General features: G+C 40.9%; 1 protein-coding gene across 3 annotated transcripts; it reads right to left on the bottom strand.

The window, feature by feature from the left end:
- Positions 1-3,881: 3,881 nt before the first annotated feature.
- On the bottom strand, positions 3,882-25,045 carry SNAP29 (synaptosome associated protein 29). 3 transcript variants are annotated; one of them, XM_054006193.1, is made up of 7 exons: positions 24,865-25,045; positions 22,887-23,286; positions 19,360-19,556; positions 17,191-17,276; positions 15,888-15,992; positions 13,772-13,957; positions 3,882-4,056 (listed from the first exon to the last, which is right to left on the bottom strand). In XM_054006193.1, exons 2-6 carry the CDS (start codon positions 23,139-23,141, stop codon positions 13,800-13,802), a joined length of 801 nt encoding a protein of 266 aa, XP_053862168.1. In that variant the 5' UTR covers positions 23,142-23,286; positions 24,865-25,045; the 3' UTR covers positions 3,882-4,056; positions 13,772-13,799. The 3 variants fall into 3 exon arrangements, with proteins under 3 accessions (XP_053862168.1, XP_053862169.1, XP_053862167.1); XM_054006194.1 differs by lacking the exon at positions 3,882-4,056 and having other exon boundaries at positions 9,171-13,957; positions 24,925-25,044; XM_054006192.1 differs by lacking the exon at positions 3,882-4,056 and having other exon boundaries at positions 9,171-13,957; positions 24,865-25,044.
- Between the last annotated feature and the right edge of the window lie 140 nt (positions 25,046-25,185).

The following is a 25,185-nucleotide window of genomic DNA, read 5'->3' on the forward strand; positions in this document are numbered from 1 at the left end:
GCATGAGCTAGCTCATCCTTACTTTTCCAACTCTCCCACTCAAGATGTCCAGGTAGGTGGTTACAAGGCCAGGGTTTCATGCTTATTTCCACTCTCCCTCATGGAAGATGGATCTGAGAATTATTTGTTTCAAAATATTTGCAGGGTATAAAACAAGAAATAGTATTTTTCAATTCACCTAATACAAGTACTATAGTGCAATCTCTATCATTAAAGTTGAATTTACAAATGTAGAATTCTGTTAAAAAAACCTGCATTCAAAAATAACACAATGTAAAACTTTAGAGCCTCCAAGTCCACTCAGTCCTACTCCTCGTTAAGCCAATTGCTCAGACAAACAAGTTTGTTTACATTTGCAGGAGATAATGCTGCCCACTTCTTGTTTACAATGTCACTTGAAAGTGAGAACAGGCGTTCACATGGCTCTGTTGTAGCCAGCGTTACAAGATATTTGCGTGCCAAATGCACTAAAGATTCATATGTCCTTTCATGGTTCAACCACCATTCCAGAGGACATTCATCCATGCTGCTCATGGGTTCTGCTAGATAACAATCCAAAGCAGTGCGGACCAATGCATGTTCATTTTCATCATCTGAGTCAGATGCCACCCAGTAGAAGGTTTTTCTTTTTTGGTGGTTCGGGTTCTGTAGTTTCTGTATTGAAGTGTTGCTCTTAAGACTTCTGAAAGCATGCTCCACACCTCATCCCTCTGATTTTAGAAGGCTAATCAGATTCTTAAACCTTGGGACGAGTGCCATAGCTATCTTTAGAAATCTCACATTGGTACCTTCTTTGCGTTTTGTCAGATCTGCAGTGAAAGTGTTCTTAAAAACAAAACACGTGCTGGGTCATCATCCGAGACCGCTATAACATGAAATATATTGTAGAATGCAGGTAAAACAGAGCAGGAGACATACAATTCTCTCCCAAAAAGTTCACAAATTTAATTAACGCATTTTTTTTTAAACAAGAATCATCAGCATGGAAGCATGTGTCTAGAATGGTGGCAGAAACATGAAGGTGCATACAAATATTTAGCATATCTGGCATGTAAATACCTTGCAATGCTGGCTACAAAAGTGCCAGGCGAACGCCTGTTCTCACTTTCAGGTGACACTGGAAATAATAAGCAGACAGCATTATGTCTGTAAATGTAAACAAACTTGTTAGTCTTAGGCTAGGTCTACACTGGGAGGGGGATCGACCTAAGATACACAATGTCAGCTACCCATCTTAGGTCGATTTACTGGCCATGAGAATGATGGTGAGTCGATCGCTGCTGCTCTCCCGTCGACTCCGCTTCTGCCTCTCGCTGCGGTGGAGTTCTGGAGTCGACAGCAGAGCGATCGGGGATTGATCACGTACCCTTAGTGATTGGCTGAATGAGAAGTAGTACTGAGTGGATTTGTAGGCTCTGAAGTTTTACATTATTTTGTTTTCAAGTTCAGTTATGTAACCAAAAAAAAATAAAAATCTACATTTGTAAGTTGCACTTTCACGATAAAGAGATTTCACCTCATACAAGTACTGTAGTGCAATGAGAAATGCTATGTCTTTTATCATTTTTAGAGTGCAAATATTAGTAATAAAAAATAATATAAAGTGAGCACTGGACACTTTGTATTCTGTGTTGTAATTGAAATCAATATATTTGAAAATGTAGAAAAACATCCAAAAATATTTAATAAATTTCAATTGGTATTCTATTGCTTAACAGTGCAATTAAAACTGCGATTAATTGCAATTAATTTTTTTAAACTGCAATTAATTTTTTGGTGTTAATTTTGAGAGTTAACTGCAATTAATCGACAGCCCCAAAGATTTTATGTAGGTCCTCTGGTGAAGCGGCTTGCAGCTGAGCCACCATCTGGCAGCACTGAGCAGTACCGCACTCAAGAGGAAAAGGAACAAGGGGAGAAAATGTTCTTGAGTCCTACTTTGACCTTTCAGAATTCCATCTGTTCTTTTGTGACCATTCACACATCACTCTCTGATTCAACAATGTCCTAATGTGAGCATATGAAAAAACCCTGCATCAAGTGAAATTGTGTAGCCAGTGTCAGAAATGAATCTGCTCCTTTTTGTATCAGCCTCTGCCTATTTTCATTTTATGAAGGCTGAAATTTAACTGTTAGTAGTAAACAATTCTTCCTATTCTAATAGCCTCAGTCCTGAAACTGATTTTTGGTTGCCTTTGAAGAGGAGAAGGGGTGCGTGAAAGGAGGAAATTAATTTTGACATGAATAGTTATTTTTAAAATAAATTATTTTCATGGGTCCTCCCAAAGATGCCTCAATAACATCCAGATCTTCTTCTAGCAACCCTGAACATGAATGGCCCAGCTTAAGATGTGGCTCCTGACAGTTTGACTGCTACTTTTAGTTACTACATACTGGTAAGCCTTGATTAGGTGATGAAGTGAGCAAAGCCTGGGCTGTGATTGACCATACTCATTCACAAAGAGAAAGAATATAGGTAGAGTTACCATATTTTAATTTAAAAAAAGGAGGACAGTCCACGGGGCCCCGGCCCCGCCCCAACTTCGCCCCTTCCCGCCCCAGCCCCTCCCCAACTCTGCCCCTTCCCCGCCCCTTCCCCAAAGTCCCTGCCCCAACTCTGCCCCCTCCCCTGAACGCTCCGCCCCCCTGCTCCTCCCCCTCCCCTGCTTCCCGCGAATCAAATGTTCGCAGGAAGCCTGAAACAGGGAGGTAGCAGGTAAGCTGGGGCTGGGGCGGGGCGCGGCCCAGTCCGGCACCCCCGGCTGAGCGGCTCCCTCCGGCAGCCAGCCAGCCCAGGCCAAGAGGCTCTGGCCCCAGCGTCTCCCGCCCGGCTCAGCTCGGGGCCTGGGGCGCCAGCCCTGGTTCCGGCCGAGCGGCTCCGGCCCAAGCGGCTCCAGCCCGGACCCAAGCCCCACGGCCCCTCCCTCCCTTTTTTCCCGGACACGTCCGGCTTTTTGGGATTTTCTCCCAGATGGGGATTTGAGGCCCAAAAAGCCGGACATGTCTGGGAAAATCTGGAGGTATGGTAACCCTAAATATAGGTAATTTTCTGGGAATTGGGGAGGGGAAGTTTATTGCGCTTTAAAAAAAATAAATAAATGGAGAGCTTTTTATCTCACAGAGCTGGAAGGGACCCTGAAAGGTCATCAAGTCCAGCCCCCTGCCTTCACTAGTGGGACCAAGTACTAATTTTGCCCCAGATCCCTAAGTGGCCCCCTCAAGGATTGAACTCACAACCCTGGGTTTAAGCAGGCCAATGCTCAAACCACTGAGCTATCCCTCCAACCCCATTACACCCTTGGATTAAAACAGGGATGGCCAAATACAGCCCACAGACTTATAACAGAGCCTGAGTTTATCCGTGTATTACAAATGAGGGTGGTCAGGCAAGGTTACAGATCCCAAAATGCTTTGCTCCATCCTGACCAACCATAAACAACATCTTAAAAATGAGGCAGATGCAATATGATCCATTCTGCGCAACTTGCGGGGCCCTCATGATCCTGGCAAACTGCCAGTGTGGCCCTCAGTTGACTAGCCTCATGGGAATATTATCCTTTCACTTAGGGGTAAGCTAGTATGTATTGAAGTGCTTGTCTGCTCATATCTACTCACCATCACATAATACAAGCAAAATTGGTTTCAGTTATATTTGATCTACATTGAGGCTAACTTTCCAGCTATTCTCTGTATTATAAAAATATGATAGTGCATGGAAGCTATTTATCTCCTTATTTTAGGGAAAAGATATTATGAACATCAATATGGACAAGTTCCTGAAGATCAGACTCCAATTTGTCAGTCTGCTCACACATTTCACAGTCCATCTGTTTTCTTTCGATGATAGCTATGCAAAGCACCAGAGAAATTTACTTCAGAGACACGATGGTTGCTGATGTTTATTTTGATACTTCTGGTGAGTTTCAATATTTTCCATCTTTCACTGTATCCCAACATTGCCTTTAATTGCTTCTTGTCAGCAGATTTTCAAGTTATCCCTCCTGGCTGTTTTCTCCCAGCTCCTTCATTATTTGACAACATTCCAGTCATGATATACTGCAGAAAGGAGGTATCAAAATGGGAAAGCAGTTGATGAAATTCAAAATAAAAGTCAGGTAGGGCTGTTATAGTACATGGCCAATGGCTAACTGAACAGTTTAATGACACGTTTCAGAGTAGCAGCCGTGTTAGTCTGTATCCGCAAAAAGAAGAACAGGAGTACTTGTGGCACCTTAGAGACTAACAGAAGTGGGCTGTAGTCCACGAAAGCTTATGCTCTAATAAATTTGTTAGTCTCTAAGGTGCCACAAGTACTCCTGTTCTTCTTTTTGCGGATACAGACTAACACGGCTGCTACTCTGAAACCTGTCATTATGCAAGGCAGTGCATTTAGCCGTATGGAATGGAAATCCATCAACCTCAGCTATATGCATCCGAAGAAGTGGGCTGTAGTCCACAAAAGCTTATGCTCTAATAAATTTGTTAGTCTCTAAGGTGCCACAAGTACTCCCGTTCTTCTTTTTGTGAATAGTTTAAAAATCATTGCAGAAAGAGGGTAAGAATATATCTCAAGAATGAATCTCTTTTCTCTGCTAAGACATCTCATTTTATATACATCCCCAACAAAAGGACTCAACAATTTCACAAAGCTTATCAAGTTTCAGTCCAAATCTTTGAACTGTTCAAATTCTATTATATGCCATTACTCCCAGGGAGTAAAAGTTGAAAGAGAACTACAAAAGGTCAAAAAACAACAACAAAAATATGTTCTCACAAGAACTGTCCCCACAGTACTGACACTCACCAAGCCTGGGGGAGAAAGAAGTTTCCTTAGATTATTGAAGATGCTCCAAGATACCAAACAACACAGGCCCTGAGTGACTCAGCAAGTAGGTAACCATGTGTCTTACTAAGGATGCGAATAACACCCCCATTGACTTGTATTGTACTATCCACATGGTGAAAGTTAGGCACATGCCTTGCTGAATTAGGATGACAGGTTGCTGCCTCCTTCATCTCTGTTAACGGGGCACAGTCCAGAAAATAGCATTATTCCATCTTAACCAGAATGAGCTTTGTTATTGCCTGGTAGAAGCCTAAGGATTCAGCTGAAACCATGTGATACACATGGGGAGGGGTTATGCTCACCTCCCTTGGACACACGTGAAGCCTTCAGGCTCCTGAGAGCTTGCCAACATAAACCCAGCTCTGGAGCACACTAGCTGGAGTGGGAAATAGTACAGTCCAGATGCAGATCAGTAAAACAAACTTTTTTTTTTTAAATTGTTTATTTAGCTTACGGAGATTGTTGAAAGGAAATGCCTTTCCAGAAATTCTAACCTAGAAATGCTAGGAAAGCCAGTGTAGCCAGAACAATGAGGAATATTTGTGGCACCTTAGAGACTAACAAATTTATTTGGGCAGAAGTTGTCGTGGGCTAAAACCCACTTAATCAGATGCATGGAGTGGAAAATACAGTAGGAAGACATATATACATAGTCCATGAAAAGATGGGGGTTGCCTTACCAATTCTAACGAGGCAATTCAATTAAAGTGGGCTATTATCAGCAGGAGGAAAAATCACTTTTGTAGTGGTAATCAGGGTGGCCCATTTCAAACAGTTGACAAGAAGGTGTGAGTAACACTAGTGGGAAAAATTAGTTTTTAGCTTGTGTAATGAGCAGGGCCGGCTCCAGGCACCAGCCCAGCAAGCAGGTGCTTGGTGCAGCCAAGGGGAAGGGGCGGCACGTCGGGCTGTTTGGTGGTGGGTCCCTCTCGGAGGGAAGCACCTGCCGCTGAATTCCCACCGAAGAAGAAAGCGGCGCGATAGAGCTGCTGACAGAGTGCCGCCGATCGCAATTGCGATCGCGGGTTTTTTGTTTGTTTTTCCTGCCGCTTGGGGCAGCAAAAACCCTGGAGCTGGTCCTGGTAATGACCCATCCACTCCCAGTCTTTATTCAGGCCTAATTTGACGGTGTCCAGTTTGCAAATTAATTCCAGTTCTGCAGTTTCTCGGAGTCTGTTTTTGAAGTTTTTTTGTTGAAAAATTGCCACTTTTAAGTCTGTTACTGAATGTCCAGGGAGGTTGAAGTGTTCTCTGACTGGTTTTTGAATGTTATAATTCTTGACGTCTGATATGTCCATTTATTCTTTTGCGTAGAGACTGTCCGGTTTGGCCAATGTACTATGCACCTGTGAATCATCATCTCCTTTGCTTTCAGCTTCTGTGATGAAAGCCTAATTACAGTATTGGTCTTCCTCAAAAGAAGAGCTAGGCCGTGATTGTGGCTGAAGAACTTTTTCCCCCAGACACCACAACCCAACCACTAACTGTTCAATGAGCTAAAACAGCACAGTGCTCATCTAGAAGGGATCCAGCCAATAACGGATAAGCAGCTAGCAGAGACAGCTTTTTAGTTAGCTAACTATGGCCCCTATCACAATAGCATGCAAGCAGCTCCTGATCATTGGTTAATTTAACCTGACATTACCCCGGTGAAATAGGAGAATATTACAATCCCCATTTTTCAGAAAGGGAATTAAGGTACTGAAGGATTTGCCCAAGGTTACACAAAGAAACTGACAGAACCAGGATCTGAACCCCATGTCTCCTGAATTCCAGCCCACTACCTGCACTGAGAAGAATTTGGACTCAAGGGAGGGGCAAAGGGAAGAGAGGTCTAATTATCAACATCAGCAGAACCCTTTCCTTTCCACTGGGGAAGGGATAGGTCCAATGAAGGGAAGGAGATAAATATTGGGATGGAGGAATAGGGAGGAAGCTGGGGGGAAAGCTAAAGGTCACAGTGCAGAGATACAGGGGAAGGGAAAGTGGGGTATAGGGACAGGGTTAAGTTAGAGGAGGAGAATGCAGAATTAAAATGAACACAGGAAGGGATTAAAACCCAGGAGTAAATAGACTGGTATTGGTGAAACAAAAACAAAATACATCAACATTAATCCTTGTGTGTTTTACTTAAAAACACATCTGATAAGTCTGGGTACAGCTTTACATAAATAAAGGCAAATGATAAACATTTTAAAATGAGAGATTAAAAACATCTCATGCAACTGCCTTTCTTTCACCCACTGCTATGTGCATGCATGTTGTCTATTTAGAGTATAAACTCTTAAGGGCAATGTCCAGCACATTCTAGGGACAATGGACATTTTGGTTACACTATTTATAAATTCCAACCCCTCTCCTCTCCCTTCCTTGCCATGATGAAGGAAAAAGAAACCCAGAGTGTCTCAGTAGCACATTTCACATCTCTGTTGCCCCAATTGCTGTGAAAAACAGAAGGATGTCATGGGTACTGACAAGACCAAACACTGTTGGAAGCAGCATGTCACCTGCTTATAGAGTGCTGGGCTCATCTTTGGATAGAACTGATTTTCCATAAACAGGAAAATCATATTTACAAATAAACTAATTAAGAAAGCTATACAAACCAAGAAAAACAGAATTAGGATGTCAATGAGGTCAGTTCTCCCACAAGGCATCAATGCACAGCAATGGGAATCTGTTTGCTAGGGACCTCCACTCCATCTACAGTGTAGTCACAGCCTGCTTGTTTTCCAACTAGGCCCTTTATAGCTGGTGCAGAGCTACCACGTTCTTGTATTTAGATAACCCTGCCCCTAGTGAGACATCCAGACAGCTTCCTAATCACAGTTTGGCAGCCCTCTTATTTCGGGGCCAACCCCATCTTTCTCTCAGCTCCGGGATTCTATAAATCTTATGTTCCCCTGGGGAAAAGGCACACTGAAGGAAATGAAAAATGGGAGAATTCCCTCTTTCCTGGAGGTTTGTGTGGTGGAGGGGGAGGGAGGGGAGTTGAGAATGACGAGAAAGAAGGTGCTGGGGGAGGAAAAGAGACAGACAGCTGAGGTTAGGGTATCCGTTTCTTCCAAAAGGACATTCATTCCATTTTTTGCCGACATGACTGCATAAGCATTTCTCCTTCACCTTCCTTTCCCTTTCTCACTTCCAAGAATGCCAAAGATTCAGTTGTGGTCAAGGAAACCCATTAGGAGAGCATAAAAGGGAGAAAATACCTGGCCAGCCATAAAGAAAATACCCCCATACCTTCACATGAAGCCAGATAATTCTAGCAATTGTGAAAGAAATCTAAGTTTGCACGTAAGTACAGTGAGCAGAGACCCAGAAGAGACTAGTGTACACAGTGCTTCTAACTTCTCTCCAACATCTCTGCTGTACTCTAGGATTTGTCTGCCACATTTACAAGGTGGGAGGACAGAGGGGTTCTCAACTCCGCATGGATCTCCTACAAACAGGAGGGACACAAGTGGACCTAGAATTGTAGTAGATACTTAAATTCTAAGCATCATTCTGATTAGTCTAAGAACTAGCTCCTCATTTCTACTGAGAATTTCTTGCAATAAGACCTTCAAAGGGTCTTTCCTGTGGCACTAAGGTATTTAAATCCCTATCATACAGAGGTTGCCAAAATCTAGATTACTCTCCCCAAATACAAGTACTATCACTACCACGGTTACAGGCACCTTCGAAAATACTGGTATGACCAGACTGGGGACCATGCCCTAAACTACATCCCTCCTAGTTTAAAGCTTGCAACACACTACATAATTTGATTGCCTTATTCCCTAAGAGGTGCCCCTTACACAGAATGTAGCCAACCTGTGATATTCACTGCTAGACTCAAATACTGTGGCAGGATTTTGATGTTTTTAAATGAAGTCTACATTTTATTACCAACAATTAAAGCTATGCATGTTAATTGAGGGCGTGCCAAACCCCACGATTCAGGTACTAGAGTGATCACCAGAGTCAGGCAGAAATTCACCCCACTCTCAAAAGCATCTGCTACCAGGCACAGCAATCCCAATAGGCCCATGCGTTGGAAATCCTAGTTTTCCTATATAGTATTAAGGGTTGTCATTCAGCAGGAAATGATTGGTGAAGTTACAAGATTTACTAAAGCATCTTCTTCCAGAGTTATAGTCCCTAAGAATGACACGATACTATAGCAGCTTATGGGAGTGGACAGAACGTTATTTATAACGGAAATATCCTCAGTTAAAGAATATCCTTTTACTGGAAGAAATCCAATCAATATACTTTGATAGTGTCCAGCATCTGGCAACGATACTTTCATCCTGGAAATAAAATGCAACAAGTCTTCATGTACAATAAGCACCTTTATTGAGCATCTCACCATTCAATATAGATTCCATTTGACATCTTAAATTGCTGAATTATAATCCACTTTAATCTTTCATTAAGAAAGAAAGAGAAAGACTTCAATTTTGCTTGCATAAAAAAATTATTAAATCTGTGTGGTGTATAATTATGTTACTATTAAAAAAAAATGGCCAGGGCTGTAGTCAAATAATCGCGACCTGTAAGGCTGATGTCACACACATTTCAAAGCCAAAAACATTATCTTTTCTATGGACTTATCCATGTAAAAGGAACAACAAAAGTCAGTTTGTTCTGAAGGCTGAAGGGCTAGAAAAAGTATTTTCTATTTCCTAGTTTTACATAAGCTGAACATTCACAAAAGCTATTAAGCAGCAAAATATTTTACATTTCAATCATGGAAAAAAACTGAAAATTTAGCTTGTTTAGGTTTAAAATTTCAGAGTATTGTTTGCATACAATCTAAATACAGTAGCCTCAATACAGCAAAAGAGTTTCTTCTAGACATTCTGTATGTACACACAAAGTCGTAGGCCATGATCCTGCACTGAGTACCATGCAGGGAGACCTGTGTGCCCAGGCAGAGCCCCAATGATTTCAGTCAGACTCAGCCTGTGCAGTTCCCAGTGCAAGAACAGGGCCTTAGAGCCTACATCTTGGCTGCCCTCGATTACTTAGTGCAGTTTTGGTTCAATGCTCAAGAACAGTTTTATAGGTACAATGTATTACAAACCAATGGCCAGATCTATTTTTTTTAAAAGAAGGCTGCTTATTGTCAAATCTATGCTCAGACAGATAAAAATTCTGAATAATCGGAATACCCCTAACCTCATTTAAAGAAATAAATCTTCCTACAAGGGAGCCTGTCTTACTTTATAAAGATGCCTGCATAGAAGTTTTTGCAACCTTATTTTGATAGAACACTAACTGCCACTCAAGCCAATAAACGGTGCCTAGTCTACAGTATTACCAGTAAAAAGAACAAGGAGTACTTGCGGCACCTTAGAGACTAACTATGTATTTGGGCATAAGCTTTCATGGGCTAAAACCCACTTCATCAGATACATGCAGTGGGAAATACAGTAGGAAGATATATATACGCACACACAGAGAACATGAAAAAAAATGGGTGTTGCCATACCAGCTATAACGAGACTAATCAATTAAGGTGGGCTATTATCAGCAGGAGAAAAAAACGTTTGTAGTGATAATCAGGATGGCCCATTTCCAACAGTTGACAAGAAGGTGTAAGTAATAGTAGAGGAAAAAATAGTTTTACTTTGTGTAATAACCCCTCCACTCCCAGTCTTTATTCAAGCCTAATTTAATGATGTCCAGTTTGCAAATTAATTCCAATTCAGCAGTTTCTCGTTGGAGTCTGTTTTTGAAGTTCTGCTGTAAAGAAAGGCTAACAGGCACACTTAAGCAGAATAGTTGGTTGAACTGGCACTCACGGATAAGCTTGCAGAATCATTTTTAAAAAGCTTAGGCCAACATGAAAGGGTAAGTTTCTCAATGGTATCTGACAGAAAGATGAAATGGTATTTTAGACAGGATCTAAAAGACTAGTTACAGAAATTAACCCTTCAGCAGCATGGGAAGGCAGAAATTTCTAGGAAAGAAAAAAAGTCAGTTTTTCAGTTATTTCCTCTTTTTGTAAAATAGTTTTTAGTCAGCAAGAGTTTCATCACTGTATTACAAAACACAGCATTGCTCTCTCACATTGTTAACGTTTATGTTCTTTAGCGGCAGACAGTGTAAAGTATTTTCTATGAAAGCTAGGACAGGAGTTCAGGTTGCAGTCGATTTTAGTTTATGCTTAAACACAACTCTCATCCACACAAAAGAGCCCTAATGTGGAAAGCAACCCTTTAAAAAACGGGACCCTAGATGTAAGTAGAGCAGGAAGCCTGTAAACAATGAGGAAATAGCAGATGTCACCAACTGGCAACGGTGAATGGGGTAAAGAGATGAGAAATTAGGCCTTTGTAGAACTCCCACGTACTTCTGAGTTCTGGTTTGAAATGTGTAATGATCAAAATGTTCTAAAAGCCAAAGTAGATTCCTTATAGCAAAGGTCTCCCCCAAGGACACAAGCAGCTTTTAGTAAGGCTGATAAAACTACATTATTAAAAAAAAGTCCTGTTTTAAGAAGAAATAGAATTTATTTCACAAAATAAATTATGTCAGAAAGCATCCAAGTTAAACTAACAGATCTATTGCCATCACTGTTCATATCCAAGCCCCATCTTCCTCTCATTTTTCAATATACATGAACACATAGCTGGATCTTCTAGCTACATTTCTTCTCCATTAGCTACAACTCAATGGAGAAAACTATTCAGCCTGCACGCTGATTACCAAGGTCTTGCTTTAGGAAAAAGTCTAGTTGCGGGGTAAGCATATACACGTGAAGGCAGATTTCAAATACGTTAACAGTGTTACTAACTGGTAGTGGAATTTTCCACAAATTTTTAAACTCGGGATAGAATACATATACACACAGCTTGGGCGCATAAAAGAAAGATGCCTCTGTCAATCAGCACTGTGTTCTGGAAGTTCTATAGTAAGAAGACAAAAACCTCCCTCTCTCCTCCCCACATTTTTTTCTGATGAGTACTTAAATAAGCCATCAAAGGTAGGCAGGACAAACATTTGAATCTTCCTGCCTCTCTCATGCTTTCAGCTTTTTACAAGTTAATGATATCTGTTACTTCCTAAATAAATGCCTTAACATTAAGAAGAGACAGCTAATCACTCATGAATATCCTGGCAATAGGGGAAAAGCACTAGTAATGGTATGTATACACAAGGGCAGAAGACGTGTAGGTAGTAACAGGCTTTTTCAAAACTTCCAAATGGGAGATAAAAATAAAATTAAAGGTAATGAAAGATATATGGCAGAATATTCTTATAATTGGCACCTGTATGTTTCCAGCTGGTGGCAGCCACTTTCTTTGCAAAGTGATATTTGTGACACCAGCAGGGCAGGGTGCAGCATAAACTAGTTTTCAAATGGTTTCACATCAGAGAAATGTAATTACCAGGAGAACTAGAGGAGTTCTTTTCCAGTAACATTGCCCCCAATAGCAAGGAAGTTCAGATGGTTTAATGATTTACTTTCCTCCACAGACTGTATAGAACAAGAGGGTTGAAAATTCTCTAAGTCCTTTATGCGCTAGAGGGAGTATGTTCACACCAAGGCAGAAGATGGGATTTTTAAGTGTTTGAACAAGTCTTTTTTTAAAAGGGAAAAATGTGTGAATTTAGTGATTATGAAAGGTACTGAATCAACAGACCTGGAAAACTTTGGTTTTCCATTTATCAACACAACATGAAGCACAGGCAACTATATACAAAGCAAGTTTCTTCACAGGGTCAATCGATATGCCATGACAACCTGGAGGGACCAGGTGCAGCGAACGGGGTTTTAATTTGCTGGCCTCTCTGCTGGGACTGCCAACCAGGTTCTTACTGTCAAATGTGGTGGTGAATTTTGCGATATGGACACTTGTCCAGTAAGATCTGAATCGATATTATCTGCTCATTTTAGAGACGTCACCAATCAGGCAGATAGATGATGATCATTTGGTTGTTACCTTCCCACGGCTGTAGAATTAAAATGATTTTTGTTTAACAGTGTTATTTACAAAGGCATAAGGGGAAAAAAAACCCAGCAGGTGGATTCCAATTTGGATTTGGAAAACTGGAAGTAATTAAAACATTGGTCATCTGTAGGAACTAAAAACTGCAAAGCCAGAGAGCTGGAGAGCATGTAGGTATATGTGCAAGTTTAATTTCTCAACAATGGTGATGGGGGTGGAAGAAATAGTCATCACATAAGACTATGGCATGAGCTCCCCCACTCCACCTTTCCTATTTCAAAACATTAAAAATTTTAAAAATTGAATTACTAGTCCAAATTTCCATTTTTAAGAGAGATGCTGCTGTTCAAATAGCCACTTACTCAGTAGGCTGGTGAAAAGCAGCACATAAAGGACAACCACCACCATCAGTGGAGAATTTTTGAGAGCGCAGAATCACTTCCCCCTAGGCACAGTGTTGGCACAGTGTTAGTACCAGCATCACTGCATGTCACATTTGACAACTATTCCAGTTGTTTGGAGACCTCTGAGATTCCTCAGGAACAAACACAGAAATGCTAGGGGACATCATTCAGAATTATTTTTACAGCTGGTAATATGTATGTTTACATATAGCTATTTTTAAATTCTTAAACAATTCCTTGCAAAACAGGTGCAAAATTTAGTTATTTTCTTTGCCACAGTTCTAAGTGTAAGGGCATTGAAACATGTAGACTGAAAATTCCTATATGCACATGGCACATCATAATACAAATGAGCAGGTATCCAGAGTGAAGGATTGCAACCAGATGCAGAAAGATGTGCTGTCCAATGTACACATATGTATATATTAAGAAGTGTTTTAAGATCTTATGTTGCACTCAAAATTCTGCAATTTTAATGATAGCTAAGCCACTGAAAGTAAGAAATGGATATTGCCCAAGATTTAAAACAAAAAAACAAAGAAAACCCCCAGCAAGATAAACATCCAAGAAGATCTTACACTGTAGGAAAGAATTTCTGAGAAGTCTTTAAAGTTGTCGGATTTTTCTTTCAGTGCTTGTAATACTGACATCCAGTTTGTCTACTTTTCCAGTTAGCCGATCAAGAATGTCATCCTGCTCATCAATTTCTGTCTGCAGACCCAAAGCCAGGTTTTTCAGACGGCCCAGCCCAGAGGACATGTCATCTGCCAATGGAGAGAGGGAGTATGAAGGTTCAAACAGCAGGAATTACAAGATATAGGGCGCCATTTAAATGGGTGCTGTCAAAATTCCCCCCCATTTCCCCCAAAACCTTTAATTAAACCAAGTGTCAGTGAAAGCTGCTTAACTATTCCCCTACAATATTTGCAACACAAATGTTACAACAATGGTAGTGCATTGGTACCTGAAAAGGGACTCATCTATTTTCATTGCTCAAAGTGAGTACATTGTAAACTAAAAGACACAATAAATGGTGAAAACTAAATTTGATCTTTATAAACCAAGGTATTTGTCGTGTCTAAAATACATTTAAACATGTTAACTTTCTCCCTTTACTTTAAGGATGGATATATTTTTTCCTTGCCTCTGTACATTTGACACCCTAACATGAGCAGTCTCTCAACACAGTCAGTTCTTTAAACTGATATTTACTGTCAAGAAAGATCAAAATATACAGGTGTAAAAATGGTTAATTCTATAAATCCCCAATCCTTGCAGTACACCCACTTTCTGTACACGGATTTTTAGAGCATTTCCTTCCATAAGGTACACGTTTGTTTAATGTGGAGGAGCAGGTTTACTTGTTCCCATATCCTAGAATGCGTTCTTTGAAGTACTTAGCTGCAGAAAAGCCGTTTATTGCACAACTGGCTGGCAGAAATGTTTTGGAAACTAACAAATTCAGAATGAGGTGGGAGTAGAACAGTTGTTATATCTATCCTAACATTTCTGGCTCAGCTTCCTGATTCTTCATGTATTTGTTTTCTTCCACATCACTCTTTCCAGGTCAGACAGAGCAGACAACTACAGAGGCATTTTATACAGAATAAAACAGATTACGATTGTACTTTCTTCAGAGATATATGCAGAAAGATAATAAAATCCACACATTAAGGATTTCATTCCTTCCAATTTGTTCCATTTTCTCCAGAATTTTAAGCTCATTAAAATAAAGTTTTAAGTATTTGCTTATGAAGGCTTCAGAATCCAAATTGATGCACTACTGACATTCATATAAATTCAATCATTCTATGCAAAATAAACGGTACAGTCTACATTACAGGAGACTATGGTATTCATATTTTTGGTATTTAAATGCTAACATGGGTATTTCCTCACTGGTATTCTTATCAGTAATACCCAGCTAATGTGCTTTTTCAGCATAGCCGGATGAACCTGCTTGGCCCTGTTCCATTCATTTGAAGAGATGTTGCATAGGAATATCTGCACAGCAATTGGTTAAACATACAGCAGATATTAATTTGATGTAGTCAAAGGCAAGATATTTAAATTACGCAAAGTAGCAACTGGTATCAGGTTAAAGTTTTGGGATGACTGTGGTGCGGCTTTCTTTAAAAAATAAATTGTTCAGCAGTTCAGTAACCAAACATCTTTGAATAATTGTTTTTGTCTTAGTGAAGTCCAATACTGAAAGAAAAGCCATAAGAGCACAGGGAACAGAAAATGCTGAGACCCCAGCAGGGATACCCCATTGCAGATGTTAGTTTCCATACAGATTTATATTATTGAAACTGGCTAGGATTATTGCAATCTATAGCTGGTTTTACATTAAAAGCATTTTTAACTCAGATCTATTACTAACCTGTGTCATCTGTCCTACAACAGTCTGCCATCTGGTCAAAATCCATTTTGGACAAGAAGTGGACCACTAAAATTCATAGTATGTGGACTTAATCCTGAAGACTGGCCTAAAGCATGTAGCAGATCTACCAGGCAGAAGCTTTTGAAATAGAAACTGCATACACAGAGAATCTTTTATGATCAAAGGTCTGTGTGTGAACTACAAGTTAAGGACAGAGCTAGCCGGGAATAGACTGCTCTGAATTCTCTCAGGCTTTAAACAGCAAGATATGGAAATCATGTGAAGTCACAGAACTTCCATTTCTAACTCACCTAAGTTGGTGTCAATTTTCTGGTGGTAAGCTCGGAGATGTTGATTCTTTGGATAAACATCGGGTTGGACAGAAGATTCTGAATTGGTTCCACTGAAATCATCGTCTGTTAACAACATAAGACATTTCTAGTCCACATAAATAAACAAAGGAATGGTTCAGAACTATTAAGAATTGCTCTAGCTGACTGACAGCTGGCTTTCTGTCATCTGACTCTGTCAGTGAGACCTAATAGATTCAATCCAACATCACTATCAGTAGGTCTAGCTTTATGATATGCAGAGATACAAGTTTGCAAGTGGATTTCCTGGTTGTAAATTAAAGCAGTAACTAAAGTCTGTGTGTTGCTTTCTGTAGTTCTGTTACTTAGCTGGGAAAAAAACTGGACCACAAAAGCCAAACAGTGCCCCTTAAGGGCAAGTCGCTAGGAAGCTCTTGTACCCTCTAGTGGTCAGCTTTCATATGTTGGAGATCTATTTAGATGTTTTAAACGCAAGAAATCCCAAATGTTGTGTTTGCTTTTTAACTGAAAGGCTTCTAGCCTTCTGTTGTAAATTAATGCTTTGCTATCTTCAGAGTGAAGCTCTCTAATCTGTTGGCAGACAAACAAGAGCGAGCCAGAAGTGTCATTTCTGCACCCCATATAACAAGGTAAATGCTAAGTGGTGAAATTAACCATTTAAGTGCCAAACACCAAGTTCACACAATTATACTCAATTGTTATGTTTTCAGCGTGCATTAGATCAGTAAGGTACAGCGTGTTGCTTTATTTATAGATCTAGTTCAAAGACTTCAGTATTTTCTAACCCTCACAAATATAAATGAAAACTAGTTATAAAATGGGCCCTTATTTAAAGCAGGCTATGGCCATTCAGCACCAGACAACATTAGCTGAAGTTTGCTTAGTATAAGAGCAAGGGACAGAACAAAAGCCTACATGCTATTTTGTATGAATAAGATGCGTCTCCTGGACCAGGGTCAGCTACGTCTGTACTGATAAGGGAATCAGCCACATTTGAAAGCTGTGGTAAGACAGGGTTCAAATATGCTCCTTCTGAACCATTTTTAGTCATTTGACAGAGACAGGATATGGCTATACTTGAACACACTAGGTAGGTTCTTGTACACTGCTTAGGCTGCATCTGCAGGAGGAAGGAACGGTGCTGAATTTTGCAAGCTTCTAACCCTCTTTATTGTTAGCATCTAATGTGATGATATTCTTTCCAGGAAGGCTAAATAGACACAGCTCTAAGCTATGTAAAGTATACCCAAAGTGACGGGCAACATCAAATAAATTAACAAACCAGAATTACGCAGCTTCCTTAAATTTGGATGACTCTCCTGGTACTTTGACTCTTGTTCTTTACTAAAGACCATGGCTTCTTTTAATCTGGTGAGAGAAAAAAATAAAGAAGAAATATTCTTGGTGCCCACTGGTTGAATTCTGTACCGACTGAACAGAATTAGGCCCCATATTCCTTTAAGAATAGCTAACTGCTTCTTTCTTAGAACCAGTTCCCCTTCTCTTGACATTCGTTTTTAACCTTACATGGCTCAATCATGCCCCCTCTGAAGTCAACAGCAAAATTCCTATAAACTTCTGTGGGAACAGAATCAAGCCCTCAGTCTTTACCAGTAGAGGCACTCGCCAAGACATATAGCCAAATACCATACACTAACCTGTCCTCTCTCCCCCCGAAACAACAATACACGTACAATGTTGCTGTGTTATTCACACATTGCTGCTTCTTTGAAAGTGAATGTCACATGGTTCTGCTCTAAGAAGTCAGTTAGCTTAACTTTTGTTTGTTTTTATTCAGAGTTGTTAGTAAATTGGGAAGAGAAATAGTTCAAGACCACATGATATTTAAGAGGGAGTTTTTCAGAATGCTTGATTAAGGCAGGGGTCCAGCTCTGGATTCCCCCCCCCCCGCCTTTTTTTTTTTTAATAAAAAAAGCTGGTACGCAAATTTACAAGGCTGTACAGCTACAAACCTCTACACAGTTCCCATTAAAGGAACTTTCTAGATAATATGAAATTATTCTTACCACAAGTACCAAAAAAAAAAAAAAAAAAAAAACCCACAGAACTTTTTAGCAAAAGCATCAGAAAAGAAAATATAGTCACCATCTTGCTAATTTACAACGTACAACTGAAAAAACCTGCTTTCCCATTACAAGTCATTGGAGAACTGGAACATTTCAGAACTACTGTAAGGCAAATTCTATAACAACTAAAATTAAAATGATTCAGTTTTAGATCAGCCAAATTTAATATAGTTTCTTACCATCCTGTGATGATACTGATTCTCTAGAGATCATGAAAAACACTTAGCACACATACAGCACTTTTGTCTTCAAATGCTTTAAATATTCAATTTTCTTATTACCCCATGAAATATATCTGCATGTACCAGTACAAACTCGCAGCAATACGATTTCCACGACTAAGGCTTAAAAACATTTTCATTCTTCCAAATTTTAAAATCAAGTTAGAAAATTAAAGATTTAGCTGCCTTTTACATATAATGAACAAGTTATTTTGCAAATATTTTTTGCAATATTTGACTGATTGTCCATTTAAGTATTGAAGACTTTTCATGTTTAGTGGGCAGAAACGCATGCTCGTTTGATCAAAATTCCAGAGGCTTATATTTATTAGTATAGAGTACTGAAGTATGTGCTAGGAGATCACAATACAGATGAAATACTTGGTCATTGACCTGAAGAGCTTACAAACTAAAGCCTCAACACTGCAGTCTGGTCCCTATGCAGACTCCAGCGCAGAATTGGGGTTCAATATCCGACACAGCACAACAGAGTAGAAGTCAGTAAGATGACCATTACTCAGGCTAGTACACAGCATGGAATAAAGGAGAATGGAGGTTATGTTATTTAAACTAAAATGTGTTGGCTTCTTCTAAATTGTGCAAGAAGTAGGTTTTAAGAAGGAATCGGAATAGAGAAGGGGATAGTGGCCTTGCAGATCATCTCAAGAAAGCTATTGCTGCCATAGGGGTGGCATGATGGAGTAGTATTCTATTTGTCTACACCTTGCAGTGCACGGAATCAGTTTGCAAGACTTCTCTGCTAAGAGGCAGGTCTTCCTGCCAACCATAGATGACTCATGCCTCCCCATACTGGGAGGTGGAAGGGGCACAATCTAAAGAGGAGGACACATGACCATCCCACGTGTTTCTTCTGCCCAGTGACACCCCCCTCCGCCCCGCAACCAGCCTGGGTGCTCTCCCCGTCCCATGTCACATGTGGGGGCTGCTTGGGACTGGGGCCAAGCATGCTAGGGGGCAGGTGCAGTGGCAGAACAGAGCCCTTCTCCCTCTTCCACAGGCCAATCTAGGGCAATGGCAATTGTGAAAAAGGATGAATAAAACCCCACATGCCCCACCTATGCCCCGCCTCTGCTGCCAACTCCAGCTGACCACTACTACTCTTAAAATTCTCATCGTACTCACCGGCTGTTTCCTTGGTACTCAGGGGCTCCATTCTGCTCAGGCTTGGTCTCTGGAGGTTTCGATTTGAAGTAGTTTACAAAACCACCGAAGACACTCTTAATGTTGTTTATGTGTCTCTGACTAATCTTTAAATCCTGGTCCATTTTATCCACCATTCGTTCAGTGCGCTTTAATGCCTCACCCTGACGTACAAGTTCCTAAAGGGAAATTAACAGAAAAACGGAAGTCAGTCAAGTCAAGGGATTGTGATGTCAATGGTTTTAACATTTAGGAATAAGATTTCAAAAGCTGCATTTCCCCTTTTCAGTCTGTAGTGGGCTGTGTTTTATGGATAATTATATAGAATTGCTATACGTCTCCTTAGCATATAAGAGATCCTCTTTGTTTATCACACATGCATTTAAAGTGTCACAGCTTTAAGATACTGCTCTTACTCAGGAGAGCCAGTTAGATGGAAACAGGAAGCCAGAATAATGAATCCTTCCTGAAGTTTGAGTTAAGCCCTCCTTGCTTACATATGTCTAGACTACTGAACAAGTTATATTCACCCCCCTCCATGACATGCTACTTCCAACATTTTGTAACTTTTTTTCCTCTAATTTATATTATATATGTGGAAATTTTATATAAAATTTCAATTTCCTGGCCCATCAACTACTATTACGATATACCACAGCTTTGTGAAATACATGTAAATTTAAGAAGCTATTTTATTCTCATTCTACCTGCAGAATTTTCATTAATGTTAATGGGAGATTTTCACAAGAATCAAGGATAAATATAGTGTAAATTTTCTTACATTTTAAACCCATTGTTCTCCAGGCTCTAACTTTCCTTTATGCAATTGTTATTTATATTATGCTGGTGCCTAGAGGCCTCAACTGACCTTTGGGCCCACTGCACAAGGCACTGTTTGAAGTCCCTGAAGCGTTTATAGTCTAAAGAGACAGACAAACGGTGGATGGGAAAGAGAGGCACAAAAAGAAGGGACTTGGGCAAGATCACACAGCAGGTCACTGGCAGAGTCAAGAACAGAACATGGCTCTCCTAGGTCCCAGCCTAGTGCTATATCCACTAGACCATGCTGCCTCATACCATATTTAATTATGTATGCAGCAATTCCTAATGTGGATGATGAAAGTGACAAATAGAAACGGTCCAGATTTGAACCACTCTACCTGCTAGTACAAATGTTGCAGTTGTAAGCAGGCTATGATCAGGAATCAAACCAGCATCTCTCTAAGCTCTCTGGCCCGCCACCCAAAGGGACTGCTTCTTACTGCTCCATGAAAATGGAGAAGCAGAATTAGTTTCACTTTCCTATTCCTTAGTACAAGCTCAGTAGAAAAGTGGAAACAACAGGATTCCTTATTAATTTAATGTTGTCTTCAGCATTAGATGCATGCAAACAAAAGTGACAAGAACTTGACGATTACATTTCAGGGTGGTGGCAATTGTGAAAAAGGATGACTAAAAGCTTCCAGGAAGAGGAGGAGAACCAAAAAAAGAGAAAGCAAAAAATGCAAAGAGACAGAGGAAAACAGACATGCTTGAACAAAAAAGTGCCTCTTTCTCCCTGAAGTATTTCTAAGGCCTCCAGCCCTGTGGCACTAAAATCAAGAACTGCCAACTCCAGCTCAAGGCAACTGTAGCCTTCATTAGCTCCACAATTCTTATTAAGACATGCCAACTTCCTGCCACCTACTGTGAACAACATCTAGAAACTTGTTATAGTCACAATTTTTATCAGGTCCTAACACCTTTATCTGCCCTTGCTAAGGTATGTTACATTGTACCATGGAAGTACAGAGCTGAAAAGAGATTACCAATGTAGAATCTACGCTAGTGAGGCAAGTAATGCTGTTAGAATTATTTCAATTCCTGGTTGACATTTTCACTAACAAAGGGTATCATTTTCACACTAAGAGTCTGCACTAGGTCATTCAGAAAGGATCCATTGATAGAAAAATGTTAGTGTTATTTTCTTATAAGAGTCTTTTCTGCATTAACTGATTCCTACAGCCTATGGTTTTAAAATTCTAAAGCACACAGGTATGCAGTTTGATATTTCAATGGCTTAAAGATACGCAGCCAGAATTCATCTGCTTGCAGTTGCATTAATGAAAAACAGAACTGCTGTCCATATTCTCTCCTAGATTTACGGAATTTTAGATGAGTAGTCTTGCAGTGTCTTTTTATTTTACGTTTCCCCACTCAAGCAACCAGTTCTGTGACATTCAGACTCTACCATTAACACTAAATCAGGCTTACATTGCAAATTTCTTTCAGATTTTCGGTAACAGACCAAATTGTTTGGTGATAAGGGTTGGATTTTTCCTTTCACTACTAGAGGATTTTTATTATCTCTCAAAGTGTGTATATTGAAGAGTTCACCATCTAAATCAAGTTACTCACGCAATTTATTATAGACAATTATATGACTTGTGTATATGCATTCCCTCAGAATAGTATATGTAAACAAATTACTATCATTTGAGCAAACATCCTCCCTCAACAGATGATGCAGCCCAGAAGACCAAATTAATGACTCTAAATACTTGGAACAAGTATCATCACCACTTATTCTGAAACATCTCCATCAGACTAAGGGAAATGATTAACAGGGATGAGTCTAAGCACATTGCATCAAGTGCTGTATTAGTTTCAGGCCACAACTTACCAGGAAAAAGAAGGTCTATCAGACTTTACACAGGTAGAACAATCATTTTCATTAAACAATTGTGGTAACAGAATACCTGCATAGGTTTTGCTAATTTTTAACTGGCATTTTTATCAAAATACATATCAGACTAATGTTATCAGAGTCTTAATCAGACTCTATAAAGGAAAGCTTTATTGTGAGAACTCAGGTATGCTCTCCTCAAGACTTTAAAGAAGCCAAGGAAGCTGCAACTTGGATTTAAAAAAACAAAAACAAAAAAACTAATTAACAGCTTCTTTGTCATTATCACCTCCCAGCCCCGGCAACAATGAACAGTTTCTACAGACTACCAAGAGAAACTAATAGAAGTGTTTGATAAAAGACCTATAATGTTTTCACTTTAAACCCCCTTAAATACAGTTTATAAAGCAGTTCACCATGACAGCAGGGAAAATATTGGCAGGCACTTTTATTTAAGGCTTTTTAAGGTATTGAACTAGATTTTTTCCTGGTTTCAGGTGTTTTTGAAGTTTGTGTAGACTACTCAGACATTTAATAAGACCAGTAGGCCACTATGGACCCTTTTGATAGGGTTAGTTAAAAACAGAAGCCACTCAGCATGAAAATATTGTCACAATCAAACTTGTCTCCTGAGCCTGCACTCATTTAGACCCATGTTACTCTACTGAGAAAAGTTACACACATGCTTAAATGTTTACAAGATCTGGTCCTTACCGATCTCTATGTTTAGTGTTAATATTGGTGAGTCAGTCTAATAGGTGACTAAATAAACCAAAAGGACACTTATGTAAAGTTTTGATTATATCTGGTATAAAAATCAATATTACTGTTATTAAGAACTTACCTCTGATGTGGCTACTCCAATTTGCTCAGATTCATAAATGAGGGAAAGAGATCTATTAGTGCTGGCCTCTGTGGCCTGAGCCCGCCTCAGAACTTCCTGCTGTAGATACCTCTGTTTATCTGTAGCCTCCCTATGTTGCCTTTCAGTAGGGTCATCAAAGATGTCATTTCCATTGTTCCACTTTACTGGCTTCAAACCTTCATCATCATCATCATCATCATCAAAGGGATTATAGTTTTTCGTGTAAGATGACATAATGCCAATTCCTGTTTTCTCCCTTTGCTATAGTGCGAGTGAAACTAGAGATAAGTGAGGTTGGAGTCACACTGGTATTCCCAGGGCCTACAGCAATTGCTTAGTTTCAGAGGAATTGAACCTCAACAGGATGAAAGATTTTTACCTGTAAAGGAAACAGTTTTTACTTATCTTTAGAACACTGAGTTAAGAAAAACTTCAGAGTGGTAGCTGTATTATTATATATCAGCAAAAAGAACGAGGAGTACTTGTGGCACCTTAGAGATTAACAAATTTATTTGGGCATAAACTTTTGTGGGCTAAAACCCACTTCATCGGCTGCATGCAGTGGAAAATACAGTGGGAAGATATATATACACACACAGAGAACATACCATATGTACCAACTCTAACGAGACTAATCAATTAAGGTGGGCTATTATCAGGAGGAAAAAAAAAAACTTTTGTAGTAATAATCAGGATGGCGCATTTAATAATAAATAAATTTGTTCGTCTCTAAGGTGCCACAAGTACTCCTCGTTCTTTTTAAGAAAAACTGTTCACTAAGGTATACAAATATAAGCTGTGATATGAGCCACAGAAGATACATAAGGGAGAGAGGAGCACATACATTATATATCTGGGTGGGAAATGGCATCTTGGTATTTCAGTCACATACACGGATCCTCTGCACATAATCCTGCAGGGCCCTTCCTCCCACCAGTAGAACAAACGCCTCTTCTGGGACACAATGGATCTCTCCATTGTAAGGTAAAACATCTGTGCAGGCAACTGGAAATTCTCAGGGGCTGGTTCAAGACTGTGGAACAGACTCCCACAGGATCTGCACACCATCATAGATCGCACCACCTTCTGTTTCACGCACAACAGGTACTTATTTAACATTACTTTTGCTAACACTTACAGCACAGTGTACACAGAATTTATAACACAAAACATTACACTGCACATTCAATTTTCCCCTGCGGAAGAGGATGAGAGAAAGAATGAGGCACACGTGACAGATATTAGTCACGTTGCTTAATACACTACTAGAAGGGGCTCAGATACTACGGTGAGGAGGCTGTTCTCTACAGGTTCTTATCCTGACGAAACAAATCACAGTAGATGTCTCTCCCCTTTGCTATTTAAAACGGGGAGGGGGAGCGGCGGGGAAAGGAGTCGGCATTACCCTTTGACAAGCAAAGTAATTCCAGACACAAAGCTACTGCAGTTGCCCTGGCATTCAGCTTGTTTTAATAGACACCACGAGACAGCTAAAGCCTCTCTCTCCTGGAGCCTCCCGCTAGCGAGCTCTCGCCTTCTCCTCGCGGACCTGTCCCGCGGCAGACGGGAGAGCCTTCTCCTCGGCAGCTCCGCCGGGGACGGGGCTCTTCCCGGTCTCGGCCCCGATCCCCAGCTCGGCCCCGCTGTGGGCCGCTCCCCGGGAAGCGCTCGGGAATCACTCCGCCAGCACCACCCCGGGGTACGTGTGTATCCTCGGCCCACACAGCTGGTCCGGGGGTGGGGGGGTCTGAACCCCGGACAGACGCGGCGCGGTCCCCTCTCCCCAGCCCCCACCTTATACCGCCCCCCCGCCGCCCATCGGGGGCCCCCCACGCCCCTTCCGTCTCCGAGACGCCCCCACTCCCGGCGCTCCGGGCCCCAACCCCTCGGAGCCGGGACCGCCCCCCGCAGGGGCCAGGGAGCCGCTTCCCCCGAGGGGCCCTGCGACCGAGATCACCTCTGGCCTCGCTCCCGCGGTGAGGGGCCGAGCCGGTCCGGGCCGCCGGTCCTCACTCACCCGCTGCCACCTCCAACGACCCCGACTCCCGCCCGAGCGGTGCCAGCACCCGCCGGGCTCCTCCACCCCGTGACTACTGGCTTAAACCATCGCTGCCCCTGCGCAGGGGAAGCGGCTGGAATAAACTATCACTACCCGCGGGCGGGGGTGTGCGTGCAACCATTCTAGGCTGGGGAAACGGGAACCTTCAGGCTGGGGCTCGGATAATCCATTGCTAGTACTGGAGTGGGGGGTGTGGTTTGAGAGTTGGGATAATCCATT

The sequence above is a fragment of the Malaclemys terrapin genome, chromosome 16 (genome assembly GCF_027887155.1).
Source record: "Malaclemys terrapin pileata isolate rMalTer1 chromosome 16, rMalTer1.hap1, whole genome shotgun sequence".
In the NCBI taxonomy this organism is placed as follows: Eukaryota; Metazoa; Chordata; order Testudines; family Emydidae; genus Malaclemys; species Malaclemys terrapin.